The 15,275-nt window shown below is 37.8% G+C and overlaps 1 protein-coding gene across 1 annotated transcript; it reads left to right on the top strand.

Moving 5' to 3' along the window:
* Positions 1 to 2,899: 2,899 nt before the first annotated feature.
* On the top strand, positions 2,900 to 3,319 carry LOC150103994 (histone H3.3 type 1-like). The gene has a single exon (XM_090396372.1). It carries the CDS (start codon positions 2,900 to 2,902, stop codon positions 3,317 to 3,319), a length of 420 nt encoding a protein of 139 aa, XP_090252498.1.
* The last annotated feature ends 11,956 nt before the right edge of the window (positions 3,320 to 15,275 follow it).

Below are 15,275 nucleotides of genomic sequence, written 5' to 3'. Positions count from 1 at the left end.
ATTATCCAAGTACATACATATAATATACACTGCTTGGAAAGAAGTCAATACACATCATAGTGTGAGGAACAAACAGCTATAGCGCCCACCTTAAAAAAAAAAAGATTCAGGACCTCCTTTCGCTGCAGTGACTACAGCAATCCTACTTTACACAAGCTTACGATAGCGATCAATATCAGTTTTGGACCATTCTTCCTGAAGGCATCTAATGAAGTTCTGTACTGCTGTGGGGAGAATGTTCCTTGACCTCGCCCAACACTCCAGTCATCCAGCATTTGTTCAATACGGTTGGGATCAAGGCTCTGTGGAAGCCAGTAAAGTATAGTGATATTCATATCCACAAACCAGAGTGCGTAACCTTGGGGTTACGCACTCTGGTAAGAGATGTTCACCGGGCATCCTCCACACCCCTCCATCTGCTGCGTAGAGGGTGTAGCGTGATTCGTCACTCCATAACACAGCTTTCCAAGCTTCTATGTCCCACTGTACAAGCTCATTGCACTACTGAAGACGACGTTTCATGTTGGTTCGAGTAATTTGGGGCTTGCATATTGCAGTCCTACCATAGAAACCCATGTTGTGAGCATAGGTTCTGAATGTTTTTTTGTGCAGATTTATGTTCCAGTCGATTCCCGGAACTTCGCATTCAATGTTGGCCGACAAATTGGGGATTTTACATATTGTCCTTCGTAGCACCCTATGGTCATGTTCGATGAGTGCAGTGGGCATCCACTGCGGGTAACATTTGCAGTTGATTCCCCGCGCTTCCATCTCAGTATAGTATCATTGACTGTTGACCTGGGATGGCCCAATATGTCAACAATTTGCCGAACAGATAGGCCTGCAACATGGCATTCCACCCTGATAGAGTTGCATCGACTCGGGAGCATCATATTCCTCCAATTTAATACTACAAACACATTACTAGTTACATGGCAAGATGCACCTTGCCTCTTGGGTTATCCGTTGATACCCAACGGGCAACCAGTGTATATAATACTGCTTCTTTCTAAGCAGTGTATATAATGATGCAAATACATACATAATTTGCAATTTCATTAAAAATAAAGTTACTTTAAATCACTTCTGTATAACCAACTGTTGTTAATGCTTATAGTCCTTATAAGGACCGGCTTAAAGGGGCGAAGTAAGAATGCTTTTCATCTTCCCCGTTATCTGTAGAGGCCAGTGTAGGGATAAGGCTATTGAGCTATTAAAGCTCTGATCATGGCAGGAGGGTAACAGCAATAGCCGAACCTCAGTTAGAACTTCATTGGCTACAGCATTGCCATCCATTACCCTCCAATGGGTATTAATCACCGCATCTCACAGTCGATTCTGTATCTAGTCTCTTTGATTGGATTCCCAATCAATTTCATTTATTAATTTATTTATTTAAAAAAAGGATATCTATTCTTCTGATGAATAATTTATTTTGGTGCTTAATAATTTATGTAATTTTTTTTCGCTTTCTTTTTTATAATTTTAAATAATTTTTTTCAATTTAAATAATATTTGATATAGATAAAAATATTAATATTTTTATCTATATAGATAAAAATATTAATATTAAATTTTTTATTAATATTAATAAAAAATATAGATAAAAGGTCATTCGTATGGCCTCAACTGACTTGACGTGAATTCCAATTCCAACCGACATTTCAGGTAATTCTAAATCCAATAGTCCACCAAATCTGTAAATTGCTGTTAAAATCCTACCTGTTGCAAATGAGTCGACAATTAATAATTCTACCCTCTACAGGTAGAATTATTAATTGTCGACTACCGAATACGTAATGATAATGTGAGTCCATAAACGAATTTTATTAAAGAAAAAAAAATCAATTAAGAACTTCAGAATACTGAAAAGAATGTAAATAGAGTTCGATAAAGAAATATGTTAACGTTAAAGTCATTATAGAAATACAGTTTTCCAGTACAGTATTGAAATAAACAAAGGCTGAACAATGGTCTGAATTACTCTTTTTAATGCCGTAAGTAGATCTACACACCTTATTCTAATACCAGTTAAGCAATAACTTGGCAAAGTTGTACTAAAGACTTTAGTTATAAGGCAGAGTATTTTCGAAATATACTCTTCTCACCTCACACCAAATTGAAGGTGTTTTAATTTAATGTGTTACATCTAGTACATACACGCTACGGTGATTGAGCTACCCAGCAATTCCTACTCCCCACCTCTCCACAATATACCTTAGCTGCATTACTCGCTTTGGTGGTAAATGGCTTAACCAGCATAACGTAGATAAACGAACAGTGTAATTTTCAGAACGCAGTCAGCGGTTTGCAAATTACTTTGAGAAAATTGAGAAATCTGTGCGACAACGTTTTCTTTGGAAGTACATACTTAGTTTACATAGCATGACTTGGTTTGATTTCATCTTATTTCTTATTCTTTTAAGCTAAGTCAGCTTTGAATGCATTATAAACAAAATAGCTTACAGGAAATGGACAGGCGACCAACCAAACGTGCAGTGACGTAATCTGTCTATAATCAATTGTTATGAAAAGATTGGAATATGGTTTTCAACTGCGAAATATTTTCGGTTTAACTTATAAATCATAAATAGTTGTCTGATTACTTTGAACATGAATAAAAAAAAAATCGAATGTTCTGAATTTTTTGTTGTATTATAATTATTTATAGTAAATATCCTTAAGAATTGAAAATAAAGGTTTAAAACTTTATTTATAAAATCAAAAGGGTATATTTATTTTTAAACACATGTAGCATTTTAGTTTCAAAAGTGTTTCATTTATTTTTAATTATTTTATTTTTTATTATTTAATTTTTTTTTAATTTTTTTTTTTTTTACGATTTTTCGATTATTTTACGATCTTTTTTCTTTAGCTTATTTAAAATTTACCCAAACTCATGGCTCGCACAAAGCAAACAGCGAGAAAATCAACAGGCGGAAAAGCACCTCGAAAGGAAATGGCGTCGAGAGCCATGAGACGACCACCTACTGCAGGAGGGATCAAAAAACCTCACCGTTACAGACCAGGAACAGTTGCTTTACGAGAAATCCGTCGATATCAAAAATCGACAGATTTATTAATCAAGAAATTACCCTTCCAACGACTCGTTAGAGAAATCACTCAGGACTTCAAGACGGACCTGAGATTCCAAAGTGCTGCCATAGGAGCCCTACAAGAAGCCAGCGAAACTTACCTCGTAGGATTGTTTGAAGACACTAACTTGTGTGCCATTCATGCTAAAAGAGTAACCATAATGCCTCGGGATGTTCATCTCGCCATGAGAATTCGCGGGGAACGAGTGCAGTTTACTACGTAAATACTCATTTCAGTATTCATCATGGTCTTTTTGGATGATTCATTATTTTAATAAAGAAATATTGTCAAATAAGTTACCCCCCGTGTCGTCTAATATTTCCATTTTTCCACACTATATCTAATTATCTACAAAATAGTTTTTTTTGTAGACGATTTGATCAAAATGCTAATAATTGTTTTTTTCTGATATCAATTTTTATTTTTATTTTTTCGAAATTTCCGATTTATATTTCTTCGAAACTTCCAGATTAGATAAAAATAAATTCCCAAATCATTCTTTAATACTCAAATTCACATTACATATCTAGTTTCCCTTTAATGTCTTAAGATTTGCCATAACCAAATAACTTTATTTTACAATAATCTAATTAATGTTGTTAGTTAATCCTATTTGCATAAGACTACTTTTCTGTCAGTTATGTATAATCTGTGGACTGTCGATCTCTTAGCTCAATGGAGAGGACAAGCAGCTTGGGGAATGAAATCACTACACTTCCTTATTAAATAATTAACTTACCTATAGTTGAAAAGCCCTTATAAAGGATTTTCTTCTTCCTACACAGGAATCGAACCCAGTTTTTTACCTAATCAAAGGGTTATTGACGGAGCTACGGAGATATATATATATAATCAAAATCGTATTTATTCTCATTGATTTTATAAACCCACGGTACTGCCACTGATATAGTACATATAGGTTAATAATTTATCTTAAATTGGATCCACCTTTTTATTTTTTTTTAATCAATTTCAAAAACCTATAAAGACGGAACTTATAGTGCATTCACCTGCATTACAAGTTATTGATAGATAAAAGCAATTTGCATTCCTGGTTATCATTTACTTTAAAAATATATATTTATTTTATTTACCTAAGATTGCTTTACACTGCTCTCAAAACCAGAACGAACACTATTCATGAAGATTACAACCGCAAATTCAGACGAATGAGCTTGTGGCAATTTGCATAACTGACGATTTCAATTAGAAAGCGGGTACACGTTAAAATTTTCGAATCGCACACAAAGGGATCATGTGGCAGTGCTCAACGAGATGAAAAGCAAAAGGCCGTGTTAAGCGAATTGTGTTTGAAGGAAGCTCTTTTCGTGAGGGAAAAAATTTGCAAACTTTGAATGCCTTGTATTGTCTCAAAGACAACACCAGATGATTTTACGTAGGGAAGAATTATTGGAAAGCTTTAAGAAGGCTTCAGAATTACTGATATTGCTAGAGAGTTTGGAATCGCACATAACGTTGTATTCAGACTCTGGGCTGCGTTTCCGTTTGTTAAAAGGACGCCCTCGCTCTACCACAGAACATGAAGACAGATGTTTGGTCATAACAGCAAAACATAATCGACGTACCAGTTCGGCTTCATTCAAGCACAGGTACGCAGATATCTCGTGAAACTGTTGCAAGACGTCTGTGACAATTAGGCCTATACGACCGAAGGCCTGAAATCTGCGTCCTTTTATATACACAGCTCACCATAGAGTTTTCAGTGGTGGTGTATCCATACAAATTAAACAAGACAAAAATGGGCTAATGTACTCTTTACAGATGAGTCATTTTAGTCTTTCCTCCGATTCTAGACGACACTTGATCTGGCGTGAAAATGGTGCTGTTCACCATTTCGACAATGTTCTTGAAAAGGGTAGATATACGGCGGTGCTTTGATAATGGTGTGGGGAGGCATTATACTTAATGGACATGCCGGGATAAAAGTTGGAAAAAAGGCTATAACTGATGAATGATATTGCAACCAAGGTCTTCAACATTGTGTCCGATTGTTCCGTGGTGCTGTAGGTGAAGAATTCATTTTTATGGATGACAGTGCCACACCACATCATACACGAGCAGTGGAGATTCTTCTGGGGACCGAGGGATATTAATCGAATCGAGTGGCCAGCACGCTTCCCAGATTTCAGCCCCATTGGGACGCAATAGGGAAATGCATTGCTGATCGAAATTTCCCTCCCGAATATAAACAAGGCCTTATCCGAATCACTTGGTACTAAGTATGATATGACATTTTTAAAGCTCTATCGCTGTTCGGGGTGGACATATTCCATACTGAAATGTCTTTCCGCATAGTTTTCTGTAAATACTCTCTCTACACTAATTCCTTAGCTACGTCTTTAGGAAATTTGTCACTTTGCCAAAATCGTATTGCAATTTAATTTGTACGACATTTATAACACGTTTTGTGCAATATAATTTATTATTATGCTGACAATAAATTTATTTCAATATTTGGCTGTAGTCATGAAAAGTGTTTCATATACAGGTCAAAATGTAGCTTTGCTTTTGACCAATGTATATAAGTGTGCAATAAATGCAGGCATTTTTTATTTATTAATTAAAACAATTAAACACACTATTCTGAGAAATAAGCCATCTAAAATTTTAAACAGAATACAGAACCAGTCCAAGATAAACATTACCAATGCTACTTGCAAATGGGTTATATCTAACTGGGTCTGCAAATCACATTCTCTTGATTGGTAAAATACACAGTTCTCGTATCTCCGATACATAAGGAATCGGTTTCCTTTAAAAAACATATGAGTTTATTATCATTTAATTAACTTGCTTCTTAATTTACTCTAAAAAGAAATTATAAAAAAAGTTATAAATAGAAAGAGAGTGTTTGGAATAATAAAAATGTACTTAAAAAATACAGTAAGAATCAATCCACGAAGAGATATCTCATCTCTCTTGAAGACTGGATATTATCAAAAGGAAAGGAGCGTGAAATATGGGTTTCTTGTTTGCAATAAATCAAGAATGTGTTTAATATCACTAAAGTTGATAAGACTGTCCTCGCCTCACTAAAATATGTCAAAGAGGTCAGTGTTTAAGGCATTAATTACAGATATTGTAGAGTGGGATGTATGAGCTTAGCTTTGGTCTACTAATTTCCTAAGTATTCCCATATTTTAATGATGCTTATACAATTTCACGAGTTATTTAGATGCATGTCAGCTACGAATTAGGAATTTAGTCCCTGAACCATTTAGTTAGGCTCTAAATGCACCTTTAGTACTTTGAGGTAGTCCTCTGAACGTGATGTTACCCACTCACAGTGTCTTGAACATGATTTTTTTTTTTTTTTTTTTTGCTAGATGGGTGAAGTAAGAATGCTTTTCATATTCCCCGTTATCTGGAGAAGAAAATGTATGGATGGGGTGATATAGAACTATAAGCTCTGATCACAGCAGGAGGGTAACAGCAATAGCCGAGCCTCAGTTAAAACTTCATTGGCTATAGCCCCGCCATCCATTATCCTCCCTGGATACCCATTTTAGTCGCCTTTTACGATATGCATGGGCTGCAGTGGGGCTATTTACAAGTAAAGTCTTTTCTAAAAATTAAAACGATCCCCCTGATCGCTTCCTACGAGTGGCCGAAAGATCGTTCCAACTCAGCGTTGGTTCCACTCAGTGACCGCCTCCCCACCAAAGTTTCCCCTATCGCGACTTTTGGTACTAAATCTTTTTTTCGCGGAAATCATCTCCCCATGCCTTCAAAAGTCTCAATATAAAATTTGGTCTCATCACATTTATTGGTTTTAGCTACAGATACCTCCGAAGAGGGAAAGTTATTTTATGGCCACCCTGTATGTTTGAATGTTCTGAAGATATAAAAAGTTATAAAGGGAATCTGTCCATAAGTTTTTTTTTTTCATTTTTAACACATGAAGGGCTCAGTTCTTACAGAAAACTATGAAGAAAATTTTCTAGAGTACAAAAGTGAAGACTATGAAGTTGGACGAGATATTACTTCAGTGTTACTTTGTACGGATCAATTGTTTTTGTCGCCGAAGTGTGGCTTCGAGATAAAATTGTAACTGGCCTTTAGTGTATTCACTAAAGAATGACATTCGCATTAATAATTTGTACTCAGTTGCAGTTGGGATTAATTTTGCAATTTCGAAAACTGCATTTGAAGTTTATTTCAGTTTCTGTCTCCATAGACAATACAAACATTGTTATTTTTTCTCATTTAAAAAAGATAATAATTATATATCCTCAGGGGCTCACTTCAGTGAGTACGGGTGTGGCAAACCCGAGGTACCTGATGCTGGACCATGCCTTACTTTATGTAATATACATCTGTTATATTATCTGTAGACTGGTCCCTCCTCTTCCTCCCTTGATTCTTTCTTTCTTCTCTTTCCTGACCCCCGAATGCTATTAGAATATTCGAGGGGAATCTTTCCTATTTCTCTATGTCATTTCGTCTTGTGCTAACAGGACATTATCAAACACTGTGACATGATCTGGCCATCAAAAAATGTTCATACCGCATCGTCCGTCGCGCGGGTTACCAAGGGACGCGTTCGGGTTTTAGGCAAAGGGACCCGTTCGAAAAATATGTTACAGTCTCCCTAAGACACCACTACTCAGCACTCTGCTAGAGGAAACTTCAACAATGGGCCCGCTACCCGTTTGGGGAGGTATTTAGGGGCAGCGCAAAGAAATGATTCTGCAAAAGGACGGAAATGGCAACGACAACGGCACCAGACTATGGCTTTAGGCAACTGGAACATCTTCTCTCTGACAGGGAAGGAGTTAGAACTGGTCGAGGAAGCCAAACCCTAACGACTAGACTTAGTCGGGCTTTCTTCAACCAAGAGTAGAGGCTCTGGAACTGTCGACCTGGATAAGGGGTGGAAGCTCTACTAATCTGGTGTGAGCCCGACAATGTCTGCTCAGGCGGGTGTGGGGATACTCAAGCCCCCAGCTGTCAGACTGTGTTGCTGAGTGGATCACATTGGGGGATGCGTATGTGTGTTAAGGCTTCAGATGAAAAACCATGATTTGGCTGTGGTGGAAGCCTATGCACCTAATCTGGAGTCAGAATACTCTGTCTTCCCAGAGGAAGTGGGTGCTGCTTTGACAGGCATGGAATCAGTCCTGCTAATGGGTGACTTCAATGCACATGTTGGAACAGATGACCAGACATGGAAGGGTGTGGTTTGGAGGAACGGTTCCCCTGACCTTAACGCGAATCGGGTGAAGTTATTGGACTTCTGCTGTACTAACAGATTGTCCATAATGAATACCTTCTTCCAGCACCGAGAAGTCCATAATTATACCTGGTACAGGGATACACTAGAACAAAGATCTCTGATTGACTTCTTTATAATCTCATCAGACCTATTTTCCTCAGTGTTGGACGTTCGTGTGAGAAGAGGGGCAGAACTGTCTACTGACCACCACCTTGTTGTGTGCACTCTACGGCTTCAGAAACCAGATGCTACCATCAACTCTGGTAGGCCTAAGCAGCTATACCGCGTGAAATGAGAGGCATTGGAAAATGAGGCTGTGAGGAAACATTTTGCAGATGAGATTTCCACCAGGTTCAAAGAGATTCCCAAGCATACCGCAGATGTTGAGGAGGAGTGGAAGCTGTTCAGAACAGCTGTCACTGCCTCTGCACTCCCATGCTGTGGCAGAAAGCGTTTCAGAGTGGCCACAGGCAGTGAGAAAAGGACACCTTGGTGGAACCAAGAAGTCCAAAAAAACTGTCCAGGCAAAAAAGGAGTCCTACCTAACATGGCTTAGAGTCAGGTCACCTGAGATGCGTTTGCGGTATGCTGAGGCACGAAACGCTGCTGCTAAGGCAGTAAAAACAGCAAAGCAGAAGGCTTGGGAATCCTTTGGAGAAAGATTAGATTCATCCTATGCAAATGCAAACAAAGTATTCTGGCAGACCATCCGCCGCTTTCGAGGGAGGAAATCGTGCATATCAAGGGCAATTAAGGCCTCTGATGGTGCACTTTTAACAACCAAGAAGGATATCCTTCACAGATGGAGGGAATACTTTGAGAGCCTTCTTAACCCGGGTGGCCCAGCAGTTGTGGACATCCAAGAGGTGCAGATCAAGGCAATGACTAGTCTCACAGCAGAAGAGGTCCATTTAGAATAAAATCGCTAAAATCGGGCAAGGCTGCTGGCGATGATGAAATTCGGCCAGAAATACTAAAAGCCTTAAATCGAGACGGTGTTCTGTGGCTGACTCGAGTGTGTCAGGCTGCTTGCATATCTGGGCGAGCACCAAAGCAATGGCAGATAGGCATAAGAAGGGAGACCAGAAGGATTACAGTAACTATCGTGGCATCTCTCTGCTCAGCCTGCCTGGGAAAGTGTATGCTAAGTGCTTGGAAAGACGGTGCAGGAGCATAGTTGAGTCAAAGTTCCAGGAAGACAACTGACCAAATATTCACTTTAAGGCAAGTCTTTGAGAAATCTTGGGAATATGCCAAGAATGTCTACACATGTTTTGTGGACTTGGAGAAGGCATATGATCGGGTTCCTCGGGATAAGCTTTGGCAAGTAGTACAGGAGTATGCAGTGGATGGTCAACCATTAGTTGCTATCAAGTCCCTGTATGAATGCCCAGAGTTTTGTGTCAGGGTAAACAGCACAAAGTCTGAACCTTTCATAGTCTCCGTTGGCCTCCGCCAAGGGTGTGTTCTGTCACCCCTCCTTTTCATAATATTTATGGACTGGATCGATAGGGACAGCCGAGGCAGTGAGTGTGTCAGAATTGGAAAATGTAGCATTGGACGTCTGCTTTTTGCTGATGACCTAGTTCTGCTTAGCTATTCCACAGATGACCTCTAGCGGACCCTGGATAGGTTTGTAGCTGTTTGTGCAGACGCCGGAATGAAGATCAGTGTGGCCAAAACTGAAACATTTGTGGTCTCAAGACAACCATCCCAGTGCACTCTAAATGTAAGTGGAGTCCCAATGAGACAGGTGGAGAAGTTTAAATACCTTGGGTCCATATTCACGAATGATGGAAAATGGGACGTAGAGCTAAATACTCGAATTGACTTACCAAGCTCAATATTGCGGGAGCTTGGCCGTTCGGTAGTATTGAAACGGGAGTTAAGCCAGAAGGCAAAGCTGGCTGTCTTCAATACAGTCTATGTCCCCATCCTCACCTATGGTCATGAGAGGTGGGTAATGACCGAAAGAATGCGGACACGAATCCAAGCGGCTGAAATGAGGTTCCTTCGAGGGATTGCAGGGCTGACAAAACTCGACAGAGTCAGAAGCTCTGCAATTCGGGAAACCCTCAATACTCAACCGCTGCTTCTCCGTGTTGAGCGATCACAGTTACGTTGGTACGGGCACCTGGTCAAAATGCCACAAGAGAGGCTCCCTCAGCAGGCCCTCTTTGCCAAGTCAGAGGGTGGGAGGCCACGTGGAAGGCCAAGGACTCGCTGGATAGACTATATCCAAAACCTTGGGTGGAGGCGTTTGGGAATCCCACCAGAACACCTGAGCTTGGTGGTAGAGGATCGTGACCATTGGAAGGTCTTCTTGCAGCTTTTGCCTCCATAACCCAATTAGGAAGAGTGGGCCTTGAAGATGTATGTATGTATGTATGTATAACAATTATACATTATTTAGATAATAAACGTTCATTATTTTCATTGAATGTTAATAACTAGCGTTCAATGGAACCTGAAAACTATTTAAAATATTGTATTAAATTGAATTGCTATATAAATTTTAAGCGTATTGTTATAAAATTTTAAATATCAAATTTTCCAACAAATGCTATAGTATATTAAAAATATATGAAATTTTAAAAAGATAGTTTAATAAAAATGAGCTCTGTATTAATAATTAAACCATAAACAATTTGAGATTTCGCGCTGTACACATAGACATCCGACTACGTTTCTGTATTTTTTTTAAAAATTAAAATTTATTTAGTCGTTTTAGTTACATTTTCTGATTTAAAAATAATATATATATATATACAGGGTGTTCGGGATAAATTTGACAGTTTCGTAAGGAAAAAGAAAATCTTCTTTGTATCTATTAAATTTAATGAATTGACAAAAAAACATTACAGGCAGAGTTAATTACAATACTATCAACAAGATTTACTCAAAATAACCACCATTAGCATCGATCACAGCTTCAATTCTGCTTCGGAACCTCGAACAAGCTGATGCTACAGTCTCCCTGGGAAGGGCCGCAAAAACTGTTTTAATTTTATCCATTAACTGGGCTTTTGTATTACTGGAAGTGCGATTGGTGTCTTTTTCAACTGCGCCCCATACAAAATAATCCATGGGGTTAAGGTCTGGGGAGTTTGGAGGCCAAACATTTGGACTGGTGAAGTCGTAGAAATTTTCAGACAACCATTTTTGACTTTTCCCAGAGGTGTGGCAAGGGGCCGAATCCTGCTGCCATACATACGGCCTACCATTGGCTACCCTTGTTATCCAGGGCTTGACTACAGTTAGCAACTCCACGAACAAAGCCCGAATTCCAATGCCAGGGTTCTTCAACACCTGTTCCTGCAGATTTGCGAGGAATTCTGCTGTACGAACGCAATCAGATCGTCTGCTAGGGATCTTTCTTCTTGCTACATCCTCGTAGTCACCATTGCAAGTCTCTAGTTCATGCCTGATTGTTTTTACTGTATTCAGGGAGCATTGGGCAGCAGTCGTAATATCCTTATTTTGATGGCGGGCACGAATCATCATGATACAAGTTATTCTCTTCCATGATTCAGGTGGGTTCCAGCTATCCATCCTTTCTGACATCTTGTATGTGAATGAAGAAGGGTCCAAACTTTTAAATGAAGAGAAGTGTGTGTTAATACATGTAACTTACGGAAAAATATAATTAATTATAAATATGTCAAATTTATCCCGAACACCCTGTATATATATATATTTTTTTAATTTATTTATTTATTTTTTTTTTAATTTGTAACATTAAGAATAAAGTTATTAGTGTGGTTGCTTACTGTTATCATATCCTGGCTTTAATCGTAGTTTGTACAGAATTTGAACTGAAGAAAACGAAGTGTCGTCTTCTACTAAGATGCTAATTTCTTTCGAAAATTGAGGGTCACAGAAGTCGTTACAAGAAAGAATTCAAGCACGGATATAGTAGAGGTGCCGAAATATAATCTCAGGAAAAAACATCTGTAGCCATTGTTTATTTTTCTGAAGTTACGGAATAATATCAATATTTGTATTTTATGCATTTTATTTGTATTTATTCGTGTGGCGCTCCCTCCGTTCCTCGACCGCCCCTTAGGACTCACTGAGTCCTCTGTAGCAGCGTGTGTTCACGAGGATGGTTTACCTGTTCTGAGGGATGAAAAACCCGAGTTTCCGGAAGAAAAACCTCTCTACCTCCGTATGAGACTGGTTAATTCACCTTTAATTGAAAAAGACCAGGTAAAGGTTCCTCACGTCATGGACGGAAATCGAACCCAGGTCTTTCCGACCAGAGGGCTTCATCTATACCGACTGAGCTACGGAGGCTCTTTTTATCCACTTCATAGTTTATAGCTGAATTAAAACACTCTTCGATGCGAGCATTATATTGCAGGTATATAATGTGTATACAATAGTAGTCGAAAGCTTATCATTACATTTCTCCAAGTTACTTCAACTCTGAGGAAATAGCTGATGTTTAAAATGTAGAAAAGAACATGTATATATATAAAGTGCTTTCTTCGAAAGAAATTCCAAAGGTTAGATATTTCTTTCCTATTCGCCTTTGTGCCGATCGTTTTGAATCCTCAGACTATAGTTTTTACTATTTTCTTAGAATTTTGTAGATTCCTCATGAAAATATGAAATCTACTTTTTATTCTCTATATGTGTTGCAGTTCCTTTGTTCACTTTTTTCCCTTTTAGATTGGCGATCGGCAAAATAAAATCCATATTTGAATAGCTGTTTTGTAATGGAATGCTGAGTCGTATCTTTGATTATCAGGTTATTAAACTATATTAATAATTTTTAATTGCGTTTCGTAAACCCTCTACGACGTGTTTAATTAGTTTTTTCTTCCATCACTGCTCTACTCTAGATATATAGATTTTATTTACATTTGATATTTAGGATTTTACTAGAATTGGTAAAGTATTTTCCATTTAGTTTTAAATTAGAAGCAAGTGTCAGAATTCGGCTAAATAAATTGAAATTATGCACACGTATATGTTATAAATAACTGAAACCCTGCTTTAGATGCAAACGCAGAAACCTTTTAAGCTACTTCAGTTCCTTACAATAAATGGAGCGATGTTCTTATATCGTGTAATGAAATTTATATTCTAACTAAATATTCACTTACTGCGATATATTATCTTAAACTTTCACTGATTGCAGCCTGCTGACTTGATACGATCACTGCATTCCACTAGATGCTTGCCTATGGTATGGCTTCCACTGACGTGGGTTTTATTGGGGCTCTTTCGTTGGTGCTTTTCCGTGGGAAGGCCTATTATTGAGTGAAACCAATAACAGGCCTTCAGAAACCAAGAGTTTTGTTTCTTTCCCTTTTTTTGATTGAATGGGTTGAAAAAAAGCACTCCATCCGAACGTTGTATCATTTCTATAAACACAGCTTCGCATTCAGCAACGTGAGAATATTTTTTCCATATTAAATTTCAATGCGTTTCTTTATTATTTGATGTTTATTCTGTGTTCCACACATTTGTCCCTAATTTCTACTACAGACGCGTCAAATAACTATGCAAACATTAGTAATGCAGTACCACATATATTAACAGCACGAAACGTTACTAATGGATATAATTAATCTAGAAACATATACCAAACGCTATCGATCCAATACTTGCCTCTTAATAGTATCACCCTTATTATTTCATTAGGTGAGTTCCCACACCTTAGTGTTCTTCGGCTGGAAAGCGCTGGGTTCGAATTCAGTCTGAGTGGCGACGAATCATTCCAAGCAGTTTTGCAGCTGTATAATAGTTAGCCGGTCTGAAGCAACGCTGCTGTGATTTTCTCATTTTACCACTCGGAAACTGAGTGTTTTATCCAGATACAAAGCTCCCAAAAGAACGTACGGTATTAAGATATAATACACTGTCCTCGCAGACTTAGATGATTTGGATTGTTTTTCAATGATTAATTTTGTCTTGGAACAAGTAAAATTGACATTTCGTTCTACCAATTTGCAAACTTATCTAAAATATAATAACCTAACTTTTCCAAATTCAATGGCTGTTGAACTATAGCCTACGAGCTCCCATTAAAATATTTCTGAATACAGCTAAGTCAGTCCAAATAATAATAAATCCTCTAATGCATTTTATTTCCCAAAAGGAGAAAGGAGGATTTATAAGCCATAACCATCTTTCTGGAGATAGTAGAGAGTCAATCTTCATCTTTCTGTCCTCGCTGGTAGGGAGAATAAGCTATCAATGAACGAAGGCTTTCGGTGGGGGAAAGAGTACTCCAGACAGCTGCCGCCATCTCGCGGCCATTAACCCTTAACTATATCATTGTTCTGTTATTATATTATCAGTTTTGTCTGTTTTTTTTTTTTTTTAGATGCTGGCTTAAGTACTCGAGTTTCCAAAAAAATAAAAACAACTACAAAAAAAAAAAAAACATTACTTGCTCGTAAACAAAGATCGACTAACTCGGAAACAGGAATTAATTGTTTCCGGTTTATTAGAAAGGTGTATCATTGCTGATGTTAGCTATAAATGATAGTCATGACTGCCTGAAGTCATGGTTATGACTTCTTGCAGTCTAGCGGCTATGGAAATAAACGTCAGTACTTCCACAGGGCTACACAACCATCGTCCTAATTGAAATGACAATATGAGGGGAGGGGGGGTACTTTAAAAATCTGTTTATTAGAAAGGTGTGTCATTGCTGATGTTAACTATAAATGATGATTTCGTCATAATTTATTATTATTATATAAAGATTTGTACTTTCGTAAAAATTACAAATATAACTATACATTTCAACTTAAATAAAAATTCTTTAAATATTATACTTTTATCTAATCTTCTTCCATTATCTAAAATTCCATGAGGATCTTGAAAAATACACCTTAAAATGCAATTAATAACGATTTAACAATAGTTCATTCTAAGAGATGTTTAATTATCAGATAATAGAAATTTGAAATATACCATTTATTCG

Source organism: Typopeltis vanoorti, chromosome 8 (genome assembly GCF_054136105.1).
Source record: "Typopeltis vanoorti isolate ZY-2024b chromosome 8, IOZ_Tvanoo_1.0, whole genome shotgun sequence".
NCBI classification, from domain to species: domain Eukaryota; kingdom Metazoa; phylum Arthropoda; class Arachnida; order Uropygi; family Thelyphonidae; genus Typopeltis; species Typopeltis vanoorti.
The sequence above is the reverse complement of the archived record's forward strand: the minus strand, read 5'-3'. Positions and strand labels throughout refer to the sequence as shown.